The 25,148-nt window shown below is 41.5% G+C and overlaps 1 protein-coding gene across 1 annotated transcript in view; it reads right to left on the reverse strand.

Moving 5' to 3' along the window:
- fam184b (family with sequence similarity 184 member B) overlaps nt 1-22,503 on the reverse strand; it is a 32,478-nt gene extending 9,975 nt beyond the window's left edge. The window contains 13 exon segments of the mRNA XM_059336426.1: nt 187-302; nt 639-769; nt 1,111-1,237; nt 1,429-1,548; nt 3,348-3,498; nt 4,829-5,127; nt 5,209-5,316; nt 6,753-7,286; nt 8,042-8,193; nt 9,486-9,621; nt 11,640-12,314; nt 15,286-15,474; nt 22,275-22,503. Coding sequence (XP_059192409.1) covers nt 187-302; nt 639-769; nt 1,111-1,237; nt 1,429-1,548; nt 3,348-3,498; nt 4,829-5,127; nt 5,209-5,316; nt 6,753-7,286; nt 8,042-8,193; nt 9,486-9,621; nt 11,640-12,314; nt 15,286-15,474; nt 22,275-22,424 — 2,888 coding nt within the window. The 5' untranslated portion in view covers nt 22,425-22,503.
- Nucleotides 22,504-25,148: the final 2,645 nt, after the last annotated feature.

Consider the following 25,148-nt stretch of genomic DNA (forward strand, 5'->3'; position numbering starts at 1 on the left):
ATGATACCTGAAGGCTCCGTAGGTTCTACTACACAAAGGAAGAGGCGAGCTGACAGATTTTCAGTTCTGCAATCTGCGACCTCACTGCTAGCTGCCTTTAAACCCTACACCCTTCTCCTTTAGTTGAGAAAAAATACAAGAACAATGTAATTCATCTTGAAATTAAAACACCACGTCTATCCTCACCTTTCTTTTAACTGCTTCTTCAGTGTTGCATTTTCTCTCTGCAGCTCGAGCATTGCACAGCGGCTCTCATCCAGCTGTCGCTCAAACACCTGGTACTGGTTCTGCTGCTTCAGGTCCTTCACACACACACACACACACACACACACACACACACACACACACACAAGCATGCTTACATTACCTAGACATTGTCAATATCTGCATTAATTCTGGATGGTAATGTGCTGTGTTGACTTAATCCCAGAGCCATGGATGATTTTATTCATGTGAACGATAAAGATATCAGTTATGAAATCGCTGTGATTTTGTGTGTGTAGTGAGATTATACAAGCGAAAGACACAGACAAAGAGACTTACAGGTGTGTTTGCATGTTGTGCACACTCATCCCAGTGGGAGTAATATTCAGCACCGCACCGGTCACAGTGTGTGTTTGTGTGTGTGTGTGTGTTACCTGTTGCAGAGCCATCATCTGTGTGTGTGCCTGCAGTTGAGCCTGCAGGTCTTCTATCTGCTGCATGTGTCTCTGGGTCATCTGTCTGCTCCACTCCGTGTGCTGCTGGGTCAACTCTGCACGCTGCTTATCTGATATCACACACACACAAAACCACATACAGAAAACAAAATCAATTTGGCCCACTGTTAAAGGTACCCTTCTGCTGTTGCCATGGTGAAGTGTATCCATGGCAATAGCAACTTCACTGTTGAATTTATAATCTCAATGTGTATATCACTCGATGTGTGTGTGTATGTGTGTGTGTGTGTGTGTGTGTGCTCATTTGTCCATGCAGCTGTGTAGGTGTTAGACAGAATGTGTCATGTGCTGATGCTAATTATCATGCATGAATGTGCTTATTTGTACACATGTGCATGTTTAAATGTGTGCATGTGTGTTCACAGCGTGTGAGTGCATGTGTGTGGGTTACCTAGCTCCAGGTGGTGCATCGTCTGTAGTCTGTTCCTCTCAGACAGCACATCTTCTTTGGCCTGTCTTTCTAACGCCTGCAGAGCCTTGGCATGTCTCTCCTCTCCTAAAGTCTGGCTCTGGGGCTCCTGCAACACAACCACACACACATGTTGTCCTTTTACAACAGCACTCAGCTGTGTGTATGTAACGCAGGTTCACGCACACACTGGCGGGGTAGCATTACAATGCCTCTTCACTGCGGCGCTACCATCAAAGCTGATCAATTATTCATCACAGAGAAAAGCTACGAAAGAGAGTACATATGATTTTAGTGTACCTGCAGCAGATCCCTCAGTTTCTTGTTTATCTCCTTGGTGTCTTGGACCTCTTTCCTCAGCCTGTCAATTTCGGGGTTGCCATGGCTATCATCTCCCGGGCCCTCCTTCTTTTTCTCCGCCTGCATTGGCGAGAAAATCGCGAGCAAAAGGATTTTTGAGGCTCTATGTGTATGGTAATCCTGAGATGATGAATTTGAATTAAATGTGAGATGTCGCTTTTGTTTAAGAATTTGCAGACTCAGACGAGCTTTCTTAAAATAAATAAATAAACCAGCAGACGTCATTGTGCACTCAAAACAGGCTTACGGAACTAATTAAAAGAGTACTCCAGCGATTTGGAGTTGCACTTCCATTCAGTTGGGGGAACAGTCGAATCAGTGCAACTAAAATATCCAGACTTTTAGTGTTGAGTATGACTCAAGCTCCAACACAATGGATCCTACATAATGCAGCTAAAATATAAAGTATTAAACCCATCCTGCCTAGTAAACACACACATCTTTCAAACTTCACACTGCAGGCTTTCTGTTAAACTGTGTAGTCTGCAAGCCAAAGCTCAGACACCAATGTGTGCAAAAGTACTTATCATGACGAGTAAACTAATCTTATTGCGCGAAATTTGAACAGTTAGACATCAGCATATAACCATAGAATATGTATAAAAGAAGTGGAAGTGGTCTCTGGGTTTGAAAAGTGAAGACAATGTTTGTAATGGTCAGCAGGGGGCAACTCCACTGGCTGCAAACAGAAGTCTCTACCTCAGTAAACATTTTCCTAATGAGTTTATGGTCTCAGTCGCTAGTTTCAAGACTTCTTCAATACAGCACCATGTTCATTTTGTAAATTATGGTCCCATTTAGAGTAAAATCGACAATAAAGCAGGGTACGCTTTTGAGAGGGACTACCTTGTGTTTGACAAGTTGCTACCAACTCAACCTGTTAATAGGGATTGAGGCATAGCAATGTATATCCATTACAGTCTATACATATGTTTTTGTCTTACATTTTTTACCCTTTCACAATGTGTTTTTTCAGTTGACAAAACTTAAGAGTTTGTTTTACAAGCAGTACCTAACCTGTGTTATAGTCAGTTACAGGTCGGTCAGATCCAACCTATTGTCCAAATATGGTCACCTCTGGCTCCGAAAAAACAATATCCCAATGGCCAAAATGCCAAACTTCAAAACAATAGTCCACAAATCAATTAGGGAGGAGAAAAGTCATCTTTGACCCTCAACATGTTTTGAGAGTGATTGTCAGAAAACTGATTATGCAGTGAGTCTTCCAGGAATAATCAGTAACAATTTCTGATAATCCATTATTCATTTCAGTCAGAAAAAAACAAAACAAATATTTGCTTGTTCCTACTTCTTAAATGTGAGGATTTGCTGGTTTAGGTCATCATATATTTTAGCAAACTGAATATATGTTGATTGCATTTTGTCTTATAGGGATCTGATCAATTATAATGGGTATAATTTATTATTTTAACATTATTCTCAAAAAAAGTATTGACTGAGAAAATCAATCAGCGCTACAGTATATGTGTACAACCAAGCTGCAACCTCCAGGACTAAAAAAAAGTTCCTCAAATGGCCACATGAAGCTGGTTCCACAGACTACATTTATATTTTATACAGTCTCCATCCAAAAAAAGCAACACAAGTATTTTTAACCATTGAGCCATTGGATAACTTTTTTTAACTTGGTTTTTAAGATCAGTTTCAGACATCAGATTCGCTGTCCACATCTCTGTCTCTCTTCTCAGAAATGCAAGAAAAACATGAGCAATAAACTAAACAGTGATTCAGTCTGATAATCAGGCTATAATTAGATTTTTTTAATAGAGAAAATCAGCATGCCTGAAGGAGCGAACAAGGATCCCAGATTGTCACAGTAGCTTGTGAAGGAGACTCACCTGTGACTGCAGCTCGCTCAGTTGACTCTGCAGCTCAGATATCTGGGTCTGCAGCTCCTGCTCTCTGTTCTGCCATCTCTGTTCGCTCTCAGCCACGGCGGCATTCATCTCTATCCTGAACTCTGCTCTGAGACGATCCTCACACTCTGCCCTGCAGGCATGCATCAGAACAAGAAGTGAGGCAGCGGTAACCTACATGCAAATGTACTATTTATTTCTTCTCGCTCTGCTCTGCTGTGTGTGATCATTTTATAGTGTCTTCTGCTTCTAGCTCATTTTTGAGAAAACGATTATTTAGAGTTTTTGGTTTTGTAGATGTGGTAGTAACCTGATTATTTCCCACTTTTCTTAACTTCATTTCATAAACATCCATAAAAGAGAAAATCTGTGTCATATTTAGAGATTACAAATTCCCTTATTGTATATCTGGAGCAGAAAGCTGTGTATCTCTAGCTAACAAGTTTTGGAGCAAATTAGTCTCTTTGCATGGAAAAATATGTCATGTTGAGAGGTACTGTTGTTAGACGAACGCATTATTGTTGTCTCTTCAACAATAATGATGCCACACCATTATAGGAGGGGAAATCTCTGTGTAAAGTTATATTATAGAGTAATTGAATGGGTAGTTTGGATTTTTAAAGTGGTGGTGTATGAGGTAAGTTCTATTAATTAATACATTAATAAAATTGGGTTCAATGAATCTCAGCTTTCCAATGGTACCCGATTTATGCAATTTCAAGACTGGGGAGCCCACTATGCACATATATTCAAATACAAAAGGCAAAAATAACATAATGCATGACATGGAAACTGCATGGAATTAGCATAAAGTGGGCAAAGGGGAGACTCATGGGTATCCATAGAACCCTTTTTCATTCAGATATCTTGGAGTCAGAGGTCAAGAGACCCTTTGAAAATAGATATCTTGACATGTTACCACTGGATTTATTAGATTTATATGAAACCAATATCTACTATGTAGGATTAAGACTGAGCCTGCTAAAGACTGCTAAAGGAAAAAAAGTAATCTGAACACTAAGGGGTTTAAACTCACTTTAAAAATAAAAGTAACTGCGGTTTTCAATTTGTATAAGCAGTAATGAAATAGAAGATAATTGAAGCATGATATGAGACCGGACAGGACTCATTTGTTTTATCAATACCATTACGGCTAATGTTTATTTGGACTGTGATATTGATTTTATTTTCATTGATGTACTGACACTGTTTATTGCTGCTGATTTGTCTGCATGTTTTGAGCTGGTTAAACACATTACCCGTCAATAAAGCTCATCGAAATTAAACTGAATTGAACGTAAGAGAGGAAAAGATGCCGTAGCCGCAATTTGACTGATTTGCTTCTCAACTTTGATCTTCCCCAGTGATCTTTTAACAGGATGGCAGCGGGTGATTACAAGCAGAGTGAAGGCTTTGTAATGTAAGCCTAAGAACTTCTGGCAGGTTGGTGTTTATCCTGCTACCTGATCCGGTCCTCAGTGTGCCGCTGGCTCTGGTCTAGAAGACTCCTCTCCGTGTTTAGTCGGCTCTGTTCCAGGACTTTCTCCTCCAGCCGGTGTTTGTCAGCTCTCAGGGATGCGATGTCTCTCTGCTGCCTGTCCCGATGCCTCTCTGCTTCCTCCTGCGTCCGAGCCAGTCGACTCCGAGTCTGGTGAAGCTCCTCCTCCAGACGAGAGCACTGCAGTCCGCACGAGTTCGCGGCTTCAGGGGCCGTCTTTTCTTTCTTGTCTTGCTGTTGGATCGCTGACTGCAGCTTGCAGATCTGAAAGCACAGGTAAGTTTACTTCACATATATTGCATCTGGTTAAAACAAACATCAAATTCATGTAATTTGACCTCTGACCTCGTTGGTGGCGTCTTTCAGTTTTGTCCTCAGCTCCTCTCTCTCTCTCTCCAGCTCGCTGCGGAGCTCCTCAGCACTCCTCCTCTCTTCATCCAAACGCGCACACACCTTCCAAGAAAATTCATCCTCATCATTATTACATTCGCAACTTATCTTCTTTTTAGCACTTTAACCCAGCCATACCACCATCTCCTTATTACTAAGCCTAATTAATAATTAGTCACAATGAAGTGCACATTATAAGAAGGCTCAGAGGGCAGGCAATTATGTGATAAAATCTCATTATATTTTTACATTTAGCAGTTTAAAAAATATTCATTAAACATGGTCTTTAAGACCAGCGGTTTCCAACCACAGGAAAGGGACCCCTAAAGAGGCCACGAGGTGATTAACAGGAGAATAGATCAGACAAAAATCATTTTTTAAATACTATATACGGAAACAACATCTATAGTACATTATGAGGGTATTGAGTTATAATGCAGTATTATTATACTTGACCCTAGTCTTAATAATAAGACTTTTTATAAAGCATTATGAATAATTATGAGTGGCTATAACTGTTAATAGAACTATAATTATACAGTACTATAAGCAGATTTTAACACATTATAATAATGTTTATAATGCATTATAGGGGGGGATTCATAGAAAGTGGTTGAAGCAACTATTCAATAAGGTGCCAAAAATGTTTATGACTGTTCATATAGAGCCTTAGAAAGCATTTTGCGTGGTTATGTGTGAAGTCATGAAGCATTATAATTCACTATGAATGCCCTCATAAAGCACTATAGATGTAGTCCTCATATAAAATGTTACCAAATGTTTATTCTACAATAATCATTTAAATTTTGTCAAAACATGTTTATAATTATTTTTGAACATTTTCTGATCTTTTCTTTTTCAGTAATAAGTTACTTTATTATTATTTCCTTTTTAGCCCCTCTAAAGAGTAAAAGTCACTTTTTGATCGACCTGGTCATAAACCTATGACATAGAGCTGCTGACATAGGGTTGGTGCTCATTTTCAAGCAAGCCCAAGAGTGGGTGACTCTTGATGAGGCACAGACTGTATAAAAGAGTACAAGCTACCTAGTTATTGCAGTAGCATGATTAATTACATTTTATATAAACAAGAGCGACCTTTATCAGGTTCACAGTTCAAGTGATCTCGGCTGGAGGATCCTGCTTTCTGTGTCCGCTGAACAGAGTTTCTATAAGAGTTTTTTTTCAGAGCAGCAGTGCGAGTATTACTGCTGCAGCTGTGTGACACGATGAAAGGAAAAATTATTTCTCACAGCCATTCGTCCTTGTATCCGAAATAATTAAACCCAAAGTTTGACTGAAACTAAAATAATTAAGCCTATAGGAGCTGGCTGCCACAGCTGAACAGCAGGCTATTTTTAAACTTTTAAGTGCACATTATGGAGAAACTGTGTCCTCTTTTTTTATGGAGCCTGTCCTCTTACTTATTGCACTGTCAGTCCAAATACCCTGAGAAAAAAACAGAATAACTGCCTCGTGGTGTGCAGACAGATACTGACCTCTTGGTTGGTTTTCCTCTCTGAGCTCAGAGCTTCTTGGACGCCGTGAAGTTCGGCCGCATGCCTCCTCATCACCTCCTCTATCGCCTTCCGCACCTGCTCCTTCAACCGTTTTCTGTCCTCCTCAGCCTTCTCCACCAATCTTTTCTTCTCGTCTTCCAGCTTCTGTTGCACGTTGGCCCTCTCCACCTCCACCTGTTCGATGTTCTTGTCCAACTGCGAGTGAACGCGGACCCTCTCGACCTCCATTTCTTTCCTCTGCCGCTCCAACTCTTCCTCCTTTTCTCTCCTCAGACGCTCTCTGATCCCTTCCACTTCTTCCCTCTCCTCCTCTCTCTCTCTGCGTAGTCTGTTTCTGTCCTTCTCAAACTTCTCCCTCTCCTGGTCTCTTTCCTTCTGTAACTTGTCTCTCTCCTTCTCCATCTCTTTCTGCAGTTTGTCCCGCTCATCGTCTGCATGCTTTTGGATGCGACGCAGCTCTTCTGTCTGGGCTCTCACCATCTCAGAGCGCAGACTGGACAGAGCCTCAGCATGCTGCAGACACACACAACTTACACTCAGTGGTCACTTTATTAGGTACACTTGTACACTGTGATGCACTTCAAGGTGACACTTTTAAGTATTAGTCTATTCTAATTGAAAATGATACAGATTATGGATCATGCATTAATAATGATGGCTTTGGTTCATATCTCCTCAATTCCTCAAAATTGTATAAATTTAAAAGGAGCTGAGTTGTTAAAATCTTTCATTTTTCAAGTTCAGGCAGAGATTGCAAAAAAAACAACAACAAATAACTTGACAATGACACCCATGTCTATAATGCATATAAAAACAAACTTGAAATGCATTATAATGTGCTTATAGCAATGTATAATTATAGTTTTAAGCACTCATATAGCACTATAACAATACTCATAGGACACTTTAAAGTATTTTATAATGACTAATAAGGTCAAGTGTCATAACACTTGATAACTGCTGGTCATTTACAGACTTTTATGGCAAGGATCAGTGTATTATTATTTTCATAGTTGTAAGACATTATAATGCATTATTATGTGAAGTAAATCCTAACCCTATAAACAATTATACGTATGTTTATAATGCTTTATAGACATGCATTTACAGAAACAATGTCAGTGAGTATGTGTATGTGTGTGTGTGTGTGTGTGTGTGTGTGTGTGTGTGTGTGCGCCTATGTGCATGTGTGTGTATGTGTGTGTGCGCATGTGTATGTGTGTGTTTGTCTATGTGCGTGTGTGTGTGTGTGCGCATGTGTGTTTTACCTGGCGTATCTGCCGGGCGTGGTCGTTGTTTCTGCCGCTGCTCTGCAGCTCCAGCTCTCTGTTCCTGCTCTGCAGGCGGCTCACCTGGCTCCTCAGTTCCTCCACCTCAGCACACACACACACCTCACAGCCTCCGCGGTTCAGCAGCTCCTCTGAGACACACACACGCAAAACACACACCAAATAAACATCAACAAACCAAAGTGAACACAAGCACACACGCATGCACAAGCACAAATTGATTGATTATGCATAATAGAAGCAGAATGGACTTACAGCGGACCAATACTGAATGAGGAAGCGCCTAAAACAAAAATCATTCCTGTGTAATAAATAAAATTCAGGGCGTTTTTGCTGACTGGGTATGATGACACTTTGATGAAACTGTTTGCCTTTATGGAGGATGAATAATGTGCGTTTGTTGCATTTTCTGTATATATTATAATGGCGTGAGGTGAAAACTTAATTAACGCTGAGTCAGAATGAATAATGGAAATGTACTGAGCTCAGCTGATTTTCACCGATGTGAGCTTTCTCCAGTAGACAGGTAGGAAGACAGGTAATAGTGGAGGTACACCAAATCTGGCAAACAAATGGACGGACGTGCCAAGAAGGCCTGGTTTGTTCCAGACAGTGGGTGGTGCTCAGTTTTGGCTCAACTGTTTTCAACTTAGCAGCCGGGTCTAAAGCAACCTCATTTTACAGCTAAATAGTCACTGAAATGTGTTGGAGAAATAAGCAATGCAGTAAGTATTTAAACAACACAGCCTAGTTTAACAGTTGGAACTAGAGCTCGACCAATGTGGGATTTTTGATTCCAATACTGAATTTCAAGGAGAAAAAGGCAGCTGATGAAGTGAATTTGCACTGTGAATTGTGCACCGATTTTGCACCAATATGACAATGCAAAGGTACTCAGAAAGCTACTTTTTTATTACTTATTTAAGAATATTTAGCATTATTATACATACAATGTGTTACATTGTCAAATAAATAATTTAAAAAAATAGCCAACACCATTTCTAAATGACCCTATGAGTCACTTCCTGCTTTATATTTTCTGTAAAACAAGTTCCATATTGGTGCATATGGGACAACATATACACCCATACTGATAAATACTTATATATGTATGAAAGGCCAATAACAGTCGATAATTTAGGTTGTTGGATAAGTTGGTCAGCCTCTAGTTTGAACTAAGTTTCTTGAGCCTGATGTGTTGCTATGGACAGATCTTATTTGTATAAAGTTTGGGTGGAGTCATAATTTTCCAAATTCAGATAGTCAGGTCAGTCTATCATGCAACGCACGGCCAGATCTCCTGCTCTCCACAGAAAAAAATTGGGATCCATCGATGCACTTGGTCCATCGAATGTATCTCCACCGTGAGAGGACAGATGGACGAGAGGACAGATGAACAGGTGGACACAGACTGAAGGACTACCTGCTCTGCTCTGCAGCTCGTCTTCCTGCAGCAGCAGCCTCTCCTTGGCGACCGCAAGCTCCTCCTCCGCCCGTTTAGCCACACCCTCTGCCTCTGACACACGCCTCCGATCCAGCTCCAGCTCCTCCTCCAGGTCCTGGAGGGAGGCACGACGGCCCAGGAGGGAGTTTGGCACGGGGGCAAAGTGAGGAGGGCGACGCAGAGGAGTATTGTGGGTTGACAAAGAGCACAGGGGAAGAGAAAAGAAAAAAAGAAGACAGATGAGAGAGAAAGACAGAGAGAGAGAGAGAAGCCGGCAGCAACTTTGACACAGATAAGGAGAAAGGAGAGAAAGAACGAAAGTCAGAGAGGCGGGGATGGCGGTGGGAAAAAAAATGGGGGTCGAAATGTGGTGAGTCAGGGAGCTATCTCGCCCAGCTGTGAGCCTTTAATGGTCTGCTGTGAGGGCTTATGTCAGCTCTGTGCCAGCTCTCGTAGGGCTTCTTAATGCTCATCCATGAGGTGGTAATGGTGGTGGTGCAGCGAATCTATCCTGCTCAAACTACTCATTAGCAGATAGTTGGCAGTGGGAATAGCACTCAGGGAGGGCAGCCAGTGGTTAGACAAGCAAGACCCCCCCCCCCCCCCCCCCCCCTCTCTTTCTCTCTCTCTCTCTCTCTCTCTCTCTCTCTCTCTCTCTCTCTCTCTCTCTCTCTCTCTCTCTCTCTCTCTCTCTCTCTTCTCTCTCTGCCTCCACCTCGCTCCCTTTCCCATCAACATGATCATTAGCCGGGTGCATCAGAGACAGGAAGCTGCAACATTTCAATTTCCTTTCACCTCCATTTTCACAGTGTTCTAGTTTTAGTATGACTGAAATGATTATGGGAGAGTGTGTGTTACAGATGCACCAAACTGACTTTCTCAGTCCCTGTACTGACAGGTGTACCTGATACCGGTATCTGCAGATGTCAAGTACAAATTAAATACTAATGTTCAATTCATAAGCTCTATGCTTCGCAGTGTGAAAGTCACTGTGATCATTCTTTAATGTGTAAGTACGGCTGGGTGATATGTGGAAAATAAAATGTCACAATATTTTGAATCCATGCTGATATTGCAAAATTAATGTAGGGGTGACTATAGGTGCTTTTACAAACATTTACAAAAATTGAAGCACTCTGTTTTTATTTATGTTTTACAGTGTGTCACAACTTTTTTGAAATTGGAGTTGTACAAGCTATTTAATATTGAAACTGATAAACTTTTTTAGTAAATATACTTTTGTGCCCAAGCTTGTTTGGAATCGTGGATGTACGTCACTTTAATGCAGCCTTTAAACCACTTATTCCATATTATACTAGCAAAAACTAGGAAGACATTTAATCATATCACAATAACAATAAAAATCAACATACTGCCCAGCCCTATGTGTAAGGAAACATTAGGCTTGACTAAAACATTGTTTTCCTTACCCGAAGACAAAATGCAACAAATAGATAGATATAAATTTGCTGAATTAAATGTAGAATTCAAAATAGTATTATATATTAATAATATGCACTTGCTGTAAACCAGGGGTCAGCAATCTTAACTAAGAAAAGAATCATTGTTAGCCAAAAAAAGAGAAAAAAAATGTCAGGATGTAGCCGCAAACTTTATTTTGAGTCTTACAATGAAGATAAACTAGCCTACTAACTCTAAATTAGCCTACCAACATTACCGAAGAAATATCTTCAACACAGGGAATTTTTTTTTTTTTAATTACACCATCTGCACTCACTACTGAAAAGCATTTGCGTCCTAAAAACACTTACGTGCTAACAGGACCCAACTTAGTCCATGCCACTCATTCTTGCTTATTCTTGTGTTGTTTTCTTGACTTCATTCTTGCTTGCGTTGTATAATCTCTCAAATGTACGTCGCTTTGGATAAAAGTGTCTGCTAAATGACATTGTAGATTATTATAAAATTTCGAGGTTAATACACCAATTGGTGTTAATACACCAATGATAAATAAAAATAAAAATATAAAGAAATAACCATTTAATTTTGTATAATTGTCTTGTCCCAGCCATGGGGAGCCACTGCAGATGGCCTGAAGGGCACTGATGCATCCCCGGTCTGTGTAGGTGTGTTTCTGTGTTTCTGTGTGTGTGTGTGTGTGTGGGTGTGTACCTGTATTCGCTCCTGCAGTTTGACTGTGTTCCTCTTGCTCTCAGCCAACCTCTCCAGGTGACTTTCCACCTCCGCCTCGGCCCTCTTCACTCTCTCTCGTAGGGCGCTGTGCATTCCTTTCTTCTCCTCCTCCTCCCTCTCTTCCCACCTCCGTCGCTCCTCCCTCCACTCTACCTCCATCTTCTTCCTCCGCTCCTCTTCCTCCTCGTTCAGATCATTCACCTTCTGCTCCCATTGCCCCCTCTCCTCTTTCACCGCCCGCCTCTTCTCCTCCTCTGCCCGATCCCTCTCCTCCGTCAGGGCCTTTACCTCCTCTGAGAGTGCTTTCACTCTTTCAGAGTCCTCCCGCTCCTCTGTTTGTCTCTCCTCTTCCTCTCTCTTATTCTCCTCCTCTTCTCTCTGTCTCTGCTCCTCTTTCCGCTGTCTCTCTTCGTCGGCTGCTTTCTCTAGCTCCTCACATTTAGCACCCAGCTCCTGAATCTCTTCCCCTGCCTTCTCCAGTTCTTTGCTCAACCGCAGGCTCTCCTCCTGGGCATCACTGATCTGGGCCTTGGCCTCCTGGAGCTCTTCCTCTGCAGCTTGGAGTCTCTCCTCGAATTTCTTTCTCAGCTCCGCCTCAGTTTCACGCTCTCTCTCCTCCGCCTGGATGCGGAAGAACTCAAAGTCTGCCTGCACCTGGAGGCAGAGAGGAGAACGCGTTACACCCTACATTTCAAATATTCTTGTGGTAGCACATTTGCACTGCGAAATATGCCGTAACATTTAATCTCAAAACTGCTCAGACCACTAAAATGAACAGTGTATAAACAAAACATTTGAAAAGGGCAAGACTGCAGCCATAAAGACTAATTAGCTACAGTGTTATGACATTCAAACAATGCTCTCAGTATGTGGCCAAACATCATTAGCTGCCTGCCCTGTTGAGATCAGGCAGGTTGTATTCCAAACTTTTGTCTACTTGTCACATTATCAGGATTCATGGGTTTGTTATAATGTGCAGTGAGGAGTCCTTACAATAAAAGATGAGGAAGATACGCTTTATTTTGAAGGTCTGTAATAACCTTGTAGGAACTATATATTAGGTAATTATAGAGGTATAGTAAGAAAATATTACCAACATTTTCTCCAACAAGTCTATTACTCTCCTCATCTGGACGACTCTGACTGTATTATTGTGCTCATAGCACGGCCACTTGCTGCAGAGTAAAGACTGTAATCAAATGTAATGGCTGCCTGCAGTTATAATATTAATCCAGAGTAGTTGTCAGGCTGTTGACTGTAACTATGTTTGTTGATATACGATTTAACCGATCTGCTATTAAGAAACAATACTTTCTGTGGACAAAGCACAAGACTATTTAGATTCCACAATTTAGTTTTATGCCTTTTAGCGCTGTCATAATATTTGCATCACTGGCACTGAGGCCCTCGTCTGCTCCAACTGTGATAATGTGTTCCTCTCACTAACAATTCATCATACCAGCCCCTTTTCCAGACTGCACTGTACTAGGATTGTGCTTATACCTCTGGTCACTGAGCCTGAATCGTGACGTTAAAAGTACTAAGTGCAAGCAATGGTGGAAAACTAACAATTGGGTCCTACTAGCCAACAGCAATGCAAGGCAGAGTTGGCCAACTAGAAGTTAGCCAGGTAGATGTAACTTAGCTAGGCATCATGGATCTGGCGCACAGACTGTATTTAAAGACGGACAGCATGACAGCTCCCAAGAAGCGAAGCCAAAACATCTCGATCACCCCCTGGTGTCTGGCTGCAGCATAGGTCATAAGCCCCACCCCCTACATGTTAGTGGTTGGGACACGGCCCAATCTTAAAAAATGTAAGTACACGTCAAATTAATTTTTCCCAAATTTAGTTTCTGTCGTTTTAAGTCTATCACCCAGCTGTATATTCAAGTGTTTATTGATAAGTTTTGATTAGTTTTATGATACTATAATTTTGGGGGTGTGACATCATGACTGACAGCTGCGATTGACTTGGGCGGCTGTGGCTCAGTTGGTAGAGTTGGTTGGCCCCCAACCGAAGGGTTGATGGTTCGATCCCTGACCGTGACCGCAGCCTACATGTCGAAGTATCCTTGAGCAAGATACTGAACCCCAAATTGCTCCCGATGCTGTGTTCATCGATGTGTGAATGAGTTCCCAATGGTGGCAGGTGGGACCGTTTAGGGTAGCCTCTGCCACCAATATGAATGTGTGTGTGAAAGGGTGAATGAGCGTAGTCTGTAGTGTAAAGCGCTTTGAGTGCTCGCAAAGCGACTAGAAAAGCGTTATATAAGTGCAGGTCCATTTACCATTTACTTGTGATTAGACCTCGATAGCCTGGCTCCACCAGACGATCACTACTTCACAGACCCTGGCTGAAAATGACCAGCTAAAAAAAGTGCTCATATCTAAGATATTTTGGTTTTATTTTTGTACAGTGGAGACAGTTGAGATGAGTCCATCTAGTTTATAATCTGCCGCTGGTTGCTACATAACGTTAGATACATTTATTTGCAAATGGCAAGCTAGTTAGTGTCATGAAATCTGTGGTCAAAATAAAATTTAGGAATATTACTGATAGTAACGTTATTCTAAATATGATTATTTATTTTCCACATTCCATCAAAATCACAAAAACATACACTTTATGGCGGGCAGTCACATTCAGTCTTAGGGTACGTCACATCACTGTTTTAGTGGGATTCTGACTGCAGTTCACTAAACGGCCTCCAGTGACATTAATGATTAAATGAAAATTGCACCTAGTGCCTTTAAATGGCTTCATGTAGGTCAAGTGTTTGGTGGCAGGTGTTTACACTTGAGTAATAACATGCTCTTGAATTGGCAGGAGAAAAAAGTCCAACAACAAAAACAGGAAAACAACAGCAAAGAAACAATTACATGTCCTTAATAGGCCAATATTGGCCGATAATATCGGTCAACTGTTTTATCCATCGGATTCGGATTATTTCTCTTTTGATGTTATCCCTCCCCTTATGTTGAGGGTCAAATTATAACATTTCAAAGTTTAAAAATCTAATCTTATTAAAAGAAAAAAGAAAAAAATCTTTGTCATGTAAAACCATTGTATTTTACAAGTCTTTCCAACGTACATAAAAAAAAGTTTTAACATGCATTATGAACTCTGATCTGTGACAGGTAAAGATCACCATTGCACTAAATATTGATTGAAATGGTAAGTAACGGTGTTATTAATGAAATATAAACAATGTTTATTCTGATATTTTAGTTTCTGACACTTTTGGATAATTAAACATGCCCCAGGTTATTGCTGTTCCTAAAAAAAACGAACATAACAGGAGGGTCAAGATGCATTCTTCTGTTTTGGAAGGAGCTCATAAGAAAGGCATGTGTATTTATGATTTATGTTGATGTTTCATTGTGTTGCAAAGCATGTAAATTAGGCATGAAGTCTTCGGCTGGGTAAAGTCACAGGCTACCTGAACTAGGTCGACTGTTGTAGGTCACACGAGGGGCGGGTTTGATTTGCTGCTCCCGCAGGAGTTTACACATTAAATTACAGCGACACAACGTGCCCTTGAACGGGCTCCGTTTATCTCACAATCTGGAGGGAAAGAGTGCACACACACACACACACACACACACACACAGACTCACACACCTGAGCTCCAACTCTCTGCTGCTCATCCAGAGAGTCCTGCAGCTCGAGGAGGCGCGTCCTCAGCAGCGACCCATCCCCTTCGTGACACGTCTCCATCAGGATGCGGTGCAGCTCCTCGTGGTGGGCGTGACTCAAGGCCTGCAGGGCCGCCTCCTGCTCCTCATTTTTCATGTTCAGAGAATAAATCACCTGGAAGAGTGTCAACAACAGGCAAGGAAAGATTTAATTATTGTTGCACATTTCTGCTCTAAATGCATGTTTTGAATTCTGTTCATCATAATCATCTCTTTTAAGGATTCAGTCGTGCTTTTTCTTCACAGTCAATCAGGAGATGATCACCACTCCGCCCGACTGACACGTGATCATGTTCTTATCTCATACTGACGTGCCTTCTATAGTCAATCTGACCCAGAAATTGCAGCTCACAGATTTTTTATGTTTATAAACTGCTCTTATTCATCATCGTGTTTTCTATTCTTGGTTAATTTGCATATTTTTATTAGGCCATTGAAGGCTATCTTCATGATTATTTTAGGTTGTTGTTTTTTTTACAGAAGCTGTAAAGTTTTAGGGTTTTCTGTCCCTCCGGTCAAGAGATTGAGAAAAAAGCGTTTTTTCCTATTTTTGGATCTAGCTGCAGAATAATTTAAAGCTGAAACAGCCAGTCATTGTTGAGTTTAAGCTGACAGTGAAAGATTTCTTTGCAGACTGAGTAACAGATTTTTCTCCATTGATAAGAAAAGATTAAAATTGGCCTCCTTATTTGATTTGTAAGCACATATTGAGTTTAAATCTGTTATTTTTTTAGTCCTTGGTAGTGATAGTGTGTAATTTTGCTTTTGTGACCAAGTCTTCTTGGGAAAACAATCTTCAGTTTACTGTTTACATCCTCATGGATTCAGATAATTCACTCTTTGGGCCTGTTTCCTCCGTACTCATTTAAAGGGACAGTTTGCATTTTTTGTAGAGGGGCTGTATGATATACTCATCCATGACAGTGTTTTACCTACAGTCGATAGTGGCTGCCAGGCCTCCAGTTTGAATGTACTTCTGTGGACAGGGGCCACCTAAAAATACCAATGTCAGTTCTGATGTATGCTACACATTTAGAATATTTTCAATGCTTTACCTTGCCGTCAAACAGCCCTGTATAAGTTGACATGTGGGGAACTGAAGCAGTTCACATCAAAGTCACCAGACTCCATTGAAAAAAACAGTAATTTTACCTTGTAGAACACGGGACTGGCTGTTCTACCGTTGCCTCCAATGTTTGGTTTGTTTGTGTTATTGTGTGACTTTGGTGAACCTGAACTAAACACCAAAGTCACATAATAACAGAAACAAACTAAACAATCATGCCAGAGGTAGACAAGCAACTCCCATTTCCTGTGAAGGCAAAATTACTGTTTTGTAAAAGGAGTGGCTTTGAACATAAGGGTTTTAGTTCACTTAAAGTTAAACAGGGTTGTCTGACAGCAAGATAAAGCAATATAAATATTCTAAATGCAGCATACACTTTAAAATACTTTTTCTGGTGGCTGAAATACGTTTTCTCGCTGCCCCCATCCACAGCAGTACATTATAACTACGCTTCCATGACTGCTTCTCAAAACTGGGGGCCTGTCCACCGCCATCTACAGTAACTAATACACCGACTATGTATAACTACCTCACACAACCCCACTTCAAAATCCAAACTATCCCTTTAATGGGAGTACATCACCAACAGCAGGAAAGCTGACACCGACACTCATCTACAAACACAGACATTATGGAGCCAATATTTAGAGCTGGCATCTTTACGATAACAAATATTAAACTGACATGGAAACACAATAATCCCCAAACACAAATAATAGAGGTTAAACAGCAACACTGACAAACAGTGTGCATCTACTGTAACCAAGTGTTGTGAGTTAATATAGTCAAGCTTTATGAGGTGATTCTCCTGCCCGCAAGTGTGTATGAAGTCTCTCCCCCTCCTCCCAATATAGTCTGTGACTAACACCTGAAATATGGCCTGTTTCCTAGACTATTCACTTTACCCTCTACGCCATGTCTACAGTGTCATCATCTGCTCCTAGTGACCCTGATGGCTCACTTACCCACCCGCAGAGGTGTGTGTGTGTGTGTGTGTGTTTGTGTGTGTGCATGTGCATGGGTGTATGCAGGGGACACATAGGCTCATATTTTACCCAGACGCCTCTCTGTCTGCAACACACAGCTGGCACAGCACTGCCGGACATTCCCTCTGTGTGTGTGTGAGTGTGTGTGTGTGTGTGTGTGTGTGTGTGTGTGTGTGTGTGTGTGTGTGTGTGTGTGTGTGCGTGCGTGCGTGCGTGTGCGTGTGCGTGTGCATGTCACCACCTCTCTCTTGCACACACTCTTGTCAATCTCCGTTTATCTATGATGTATTTCTTATAATTCAGCAGCGGATATCGATGATGGATGTGACATCTTCCCCAGTCCCAATCACAAGCCCTCTTCTCTCCGTCCTGCCACTCAAACACCTAGATAGTATGGCACGCCAGCTATTCGATAACGTCACTGCGCATGAACTTTGGCTCGTGAACTATGACTCGTGACTCAGAGGACTGAAGGGGACTCGGGGCAGGCTCTGACGGGAGTCTATGTGTGCTGTTCTTGGCTGTCCTCTTTGGCCAGCTTGAGAGTGAGAGTGAGGAGGGCGAGAGGAAAATATAGCAGGAGAGTCAAGTCCTCTAAACAACCAAACTCTGCCAAACATTTCACTAGATGACCCCTCAGGTGACCTTTAAGATAAGAACATTTTGAAAAACATCTGCTACATTTTAAAAATTAATTAATTTGACAAGGGCCATTACATAAAAGCTTTTTACACTAAAATAAATTTAGCCAATGTGAAGTACGTAGGACGTCTAGCTGAAGCTAAATTGCAGGGTTTGTCGCACATTAGGCTTTAAAGGGGTATAACACAGAATGCAATAGCTTGAAAATCCTGTGTGACATATATTTAATTGAAAACTATACAAAGACAATATAATTAACCTTTTAAAACCCACCTGTCTGCCAGTGGGTAGGGATAGATCAAAAACATTTTTAAATGTAGTTTTAGTCCCTTGTAGGGACTCCTTTGATATTATGATACTAATCTTGCGATGGGTTTACACCATCCACCAGGCCAAATCAGGTCGAGAGCTTCCTATGCTGCTACATCACACACTACACCCACCTTTGAACTTGGCTTTCATATAAACCAATTATTTGTATACAAACACTGGCAATGTGCACACATGCTGGTTGCAAATCGCAAAAAAGAACACTATGATTGTGAAGAAAACTAACTGACTGAAACTACTTTCTCACACTTTTTCTTTATTTTACTGTTAAAATGCTCTCTCAATATTACAATAACTTGGCACTTGGCATTGGCAAGTATATAAAATGTATATGTTAATGTTTAAAAAAATATTGTTAATTGTTAATAATGTTCAAAACAGATTACAACTCTTTCTGTCATTAAAGCTTTCACGTGATTAAAGCCTATTTCTGATTCCCTCTGCAACCTGTGTGCATGCGCAATGGTGTGTAGCGCTAGAGGGACGTGTTCTGATAAGGGATCTATTGTTCTTAACTACACACCTGTGAAGTTTGTGACTGCATCTTCCACTGTTGTGATGCTATCGTAGTGACAAAATCTGTCCACAAGCAGGAATAAATACCTGGTAAAGCATTCAGACCCTATGTGACCATATGTGGTAGCTCCAGCTACAGTAGGTGTCCCAGGACCACATTTTGCCATGATCACACATACATACACGCAACAACAGTGTCACTGTCTGGCATTACTTTTATTTTTTCAGATTTTTCTGTGTTGGATGGTTTTACTTCTCCTGGCCTCTAAAATCATTCAGAATTGAGAAATTTAAAATCATCACTTCAATCCTGACAAGAGGTCCAAGCATTCATTTCTACTTCATCTTAAGGGCTCATGAGCCGTAACTTGGAGACACTATGTAACAATTGAAAGAATAAATCACACATTCTTACAAATTAAGTTTAAATTAAAGACCTAAGCAACAGAATCTTGGTTATGTTGGCTAATGTTATCTAAAGTTGGAAACCTTTCCATAGATATTGCTGTGTAACTGACAGAACAAGTCAGTTCTCTTGCTTTGACTCTACTGGTCTTACTGCTGCTTAGAATTCTGTATTATCTGGTAATTGTCACTTTTTAGCACAGACCACATTACTAAAGTTCACTTCTGATTTGCAGCAACTTTCAACTTCAAGCGAAAGAATAAATTATATTCTCTTTTTTTTGCACCACTTATCATTGTGAAAAACTATTACACAAATCGTGTTAACATTTTTTAAAGCCCATGTTCAGACTATATTTGCAATTTTTAATGCAATCAGGTAGTGTCACACTTTAATTAAGCCTTTTGGGCGTAAATTCTCTTGGCGCTCGGCATGGCAGCTGGGTCAGAGAGTGGCCAGAGCCTCTTGCTACTGTAAATCCTGTCTCGAGATCCCCATATTGATCCTGCCAGTCGATAATGTTATTCATGTAGCCTCACAAGCCAGTGCCCGTGCTTATTGACAATAACTTCATAGTCAGCAAAGCATGAAATTAATATTCTGTCTACAGTGTAAAAGAGAGCCGGGACGAGGCCTTTTTGAAACTGGAGTGAGATGTAGAGTGAATGGTTGGTGCACAGAGGAGAGGTTAGGCAAAGAGACAAGCAAGCATGCACACACTTTCTCTTACATCAGTCCCCCACCCACTCACACACACACACACACACACACACACACACACACACTCATTCCTCCACACATATCAAACAGAGCACCGGGTGTGCTGGATTACAAAGCAGGGAACATTGTGACAGTGTAAGCTAGATAAGTACAGGAAATCACATAGACAGAATTAGAGCTGCCAGTCAAAAGTGTTGGCGTATATGTACACACAAACACACATTTTACTGTTGATCTCTGTGAGTCACGTAAAGAGACTACTGTCTTCTGTGCACTCATGTGGGTGTGTGCATGTCTGCTCACGCACAAGCTTATGTGAACATTCACAACAGCTGGGCTGACATGGTCAGCTCTCGCTTTCTTCCCATTGGCTTGTTCCGCCATGTAAACACACTTCGACGTGCTACTGGTTTATCTTTAGCAGCACCCATTCAACCAGGGCACACCACTCTCAGTGGCAGAGAGATGGAGAGGAAGGTGGGGGGGAAGGGAACTGTGTAAGTCAAGCATAAGTGTGGATGGGTGAGTAGAGGAGTGGAGGGACGGGCCGACGTGAGGAGGTGTGTTAAGTACAAGTGCGTGACTGTGTGCGTGTGTGTGTGTGTGTGCCAGCCTCCTCCGTGCACACACAGAGCAGAGGTTAATAAATATATAAGGTTACACAGCTGACCCATTTCCCACTTCCTCTCCACTCTGCACACCCCGCCCCAAAACACTCAAATAAACCATGTGTCACATGCCCAGCATCCCAAAGCTCTGAGAAAATGCTTACACCAAATATCGGATTTGATGATTCTTATATTTCATCAGCGCTCTGGGTTTTGGATTTATTTACTTGCGGTCATCAGAGAGCTAAAGCGGGGCTGGCAGGGCTTGCATAAAGTTTCAAGAGAGAGAAACAAGTTCTTCTTTTTTTCATGAGGATGGAAGGAGCAGAGAGAGGCAGGAGAGGTAGAAGGACTGGGCTGGCAATTTCCCCTAACAAGCACAGACACAAGTGCTGACCCCTCATCTGTGTCATCTTTGTTTGTTTGTGTGCATCTGAGAAGCTTTCTGAGCAAATACACACTGCAGATACAACTGTGTTGCATTACACACATGTGCTTCTGGACACACACACACACACACACACACACACACACACACACACCTACAGGCTACACAAGAGGTGAACCCATGAGGGAAGATGGGAACTGCACAGTCATCAGTAATTGTCATAGCTCAACAAGCGATGGGTCATGCCCTGCTTCTGTAAGCATTATTGTGCATCAGAGAGAGAGGGAGAATCCCCATATAGCAATGCTTACTGTATGAAAAAAAGCTTGAACAGATACCACGACTGCTGCTGCAGCTGTCAAGCATCCCTGCCTGCCTGCCTGCACACTGATGTGTGCAAGATACACAGCATATGTGGGTGCTGACAAAGAAATGATTGCAATGATGTCAAAAAAGATCTTACTGGTTACTCAATTAATGCATTTTTATAATACATTTTAACATCTTGGTTGTTCTAGCATCTTTAAAGTGCTGCTTTTATCTGTTTAATTTCACAGTTAATTGATACATTTGGATGCATTTTTGTATCTGTTGGTCAGACAAAGAAGCATCATTTTGGGCTCTGCAGTCTCTGAGATGTTCAATTCCCAATTATTTTTTTACACAGAGCCATTTTAACTATATGCAGATGCATGTTGAAGATAATCCATAAATTAACTGATTATTACATCACTCCTAATTGCTGCCCTGAGAGGTTTGGCTCTTAAATAGCTGTAGATCTGCAGCCTACACCTAAAGCTCTCAGTGATCGCTATAATGTCTGATTAGTGTGTCAGTCACGAAGACGAATGAACCCTGATCCAAGTTTCCCCAATCATTATCCCAAGAGATAATGATGATTTGTAACGTATAGTGCACACCTAGAATTCTGTTTAAGCACGTAGGCTGTGAGTTTAGAGTGTCTATTGCTGCAATATGTTTATTCTACACTATACTTATCTTATTATTTATTATTTTAAATCCCCTATGGGTTATTTTTTATATTTCTAGAAGCATTTACATTATTGCTGGTATATGTGTTTATGTCCCTCCACATATCGCAAGGTAATTACAGGTCGGCTTCTCAGTGTGTAATTATGTTTGGTTGCGATGGCAGATAGTGTGGCAGCCATCAGATCATCCAATCAGCCTGACACGTTCAGTGACAGCGCGTCCGGCGGCGCGCCTCTCTCGGTGTCACCGGCGGGTCTTACCTTGGTGAGCTGAGCGATCTTCTTGCACATCTTGCTGTGCATCTGGTAGTCGTACAGCTCCTGCTCGATGTTCGGGAACTCTGCCGCAGTCCCGTTAACGGCGGAGCCCGGCCCGGGGGGCTGTGCAGCCTTACCGGCGCCTGAAGCCATATTGAACCCCCTCTCTAGGGAACTTCCCAGACCGGAGGATAGTCACAAATGATCCTGCCGCCTCTCAAGATGAAAAATCCCACCAAAAAAATCGTGTCAACTTTTTACTCGTGCATCTCATTCCCCTGTCGATAGACCCCCTCCCTTGAACAGCAGCTCTCGCGGTTCGCTGGAAAACATTTGGTTGTAGATCGGCGGGGCTCTCCTCCTCGTGCGTTCCGGTTGTTGCCCCCCTCTCCCGCTGTCCGCCCGGTGATCGCGGAGGTCACACGCTGGAAGTCCATCGGGGACGCGCCGCGCCAGCCGACCCTTCCCCTGCTGTCAACAGATATTTTTTTTTATTCTAAGAGGGAGCGCTCGAGGATGAAGGCATATCGTCCAACCACCTGTCTCGCGGCAGGGGCGGAGAGGGGCGTGTGTATCCTATGGAACATTACCGGAGACAGCTCGAGAGGCGCACTGCTGCAGTGCTGCCCCGCCCCTACCGGCGCTGCTGTATCAATCACCGTGCGGAGGGGAGCAGGGGAGGGGGGTCTCCCGGGTCTGGTCGTGTGATTTTACTCCATCATTCAGATAAACACAAACATATGACTGATGCTCCTTTATTTTATTTTAATTTTACTGGAAAGTACAGAATGTATTATTACTACACTGTAAAAAAAAAAGTCTGTAGATTATACGGTGAAAAACTGCTAAACCATGACAGTAAAATACCGTAAAATGATAAATGGGTTAATTCAGTTTCAGCAACAATGAAACACCATAAATGTACATTTCAGCCGAAACAGTATTTTTTACATTTAAAAAAAAAAAAACATTACTCCACTGTAAAATACACTGGCATCGTGTTTGTAGCAAAAATATTCTGTAATATATATACAAGTCATCATTTTTGCATTTATTTTTTGTAAAAATACTTTTTCTCACTGTTAAATGTATTAAACACCATATCTCTAACAGAAATATACTGTAATATTTAATGGTAAAATCTTTAATTTATGCGGCATTTATAAAGTATTTTCTTGTCAATTATATGACAGAACAGCGTTTCTTTGATGGAAAAACTTTTCATTTTTTACGGTAAAATATGGAATAAAATTGTAATCAACAGTGCTAATATCCTTTTACCGTAATATTACAAAAAGTTGCAACGTATTTGTAACGGTAAAGTTCTGTCAACCACAGCTGCCGGTTTTTGTTTTTTTTTTACCATTAAAACAACAGGGTTTTTCTTTTTACAGTGTAGTCTCCTGCTGCCACTACACTGCCAGCATACAAGATGTAACTGGACTGCCATAGCAAAGAAGAAGAAAAAACAGGTCTTAAAATGTTTGTACTGTACCCTATAGACTATTATATTTCCCCTTGCAACATGCCTAAGATAGACAGTGTAAGCCACTAGATCATATTCTCATTCACAAGTAGGCACAACTGACGAACAGTTGTAACTTTAAAGGAGTAGTCCAGCAATTTAGCTTTGTAGCCTATTTTCATAAAGTTAGAGGTTTTCCAGGCATATCCACCTGGTGAGGAGCCCTAGTGTAGACACAGAACACGCTGCAGAGATTATACATCTGATTTGGCCTGTAAACATCCCAGAAAGAGAGAGTTACAAAACGCTGCTGGGTAGAAAAATACCTTGCTTATGCTGCCCCCACAACCTGGCCGATTAAGTTGAAGAAAATGGAGTTCCATAATGCTGGGGGACTTGTAAGACATATACAAAAAAAGGGCAAAGGTCAATGCAGTAAAGGCTGAGCTTCACCATTTTATATCTTTATTCATAGCTCCCGTAATTGTTGCTATCAAATGACTTGAAACTTACCTGGTTCCACATTTTCTGTCAGTTATTCTGGGGCAACAAAAGCAAACGTTTCAAAACCAACAATCTGACAATCATACCCACATCACGCAGCTTGTCTTTCAAGCTCTTTTTTCATTCTTCCATCAGTTTTCATATATCCAACTGAGTGCAACACCATGAATGCCTTCGAGGAGAGACTGTCCAAAAGTGTGTGCGTGTGTGTTATACCAATTAGTACGATTCATTGCATTTGAGAGTACAAAGACATGCAGAAGACACAGAGTTCTTGGAGAGATTTGGGATGCAGCCAGGAGCAGGCTCATGGCCGGATTCTCACCCCTTCTTAAAGTGTGGCTTTGTGGAGCCACTAGCAACAGTTTTATCTGCAGAAATGGTCACGGCAAATCTTCGACCTAGTGTGTTTGAAGCATACTGACACCTTAAGACATGGCCACTACATTTGATAATAATGCAGGACCAGTCTTTTGTGGATATTCTTTAGTGGGGCACATCCCATCACAAATTATAGTTATGGAGTTTTGTAGGTCTCTATGTTTGAATAAGCGATTTAGACTATACATTTTACTTTGTAAGTGCACATGAGTGTGAGGTAAATAAAAAAACGAAGTTTTATAAAAAGGGTCCATCTCTCTGGAAAGTATTTGGATGTTGTAAGTTCACCCACTGTATGTTGTATTTACAGAAGCTGTTTTTTTCCACATCTTTTGGCCTCATGACATAGCAGGTGTATGGACTAATGGAGAGACTTTCAGTCCCTGCATCCACCAGCATGAATATTTAATATGATAATACACCTCCCAGATAATCCTACACCCACATGCACGCAGGTCTATAGCAGAGTACCATCTATATTAAATTGATTTCCAGAGATAGATGGCCGCTGTTGTTGCCATATGAGG

This window comes from Centropristis striata, chromosome 1 (assembly GCF_030273125.1).
Source record: "Centropristis striata isolate RG_2023a ecotype Rhode Island chromosome 1, C.striata_1.0, whole genome shotgun sequence".
Lineage (NCBI taxonomy): Eukaryota > Metazoa > Chordata > Actinopteri > Perciformes > Serranidae > Centropristis > Centropristis striata.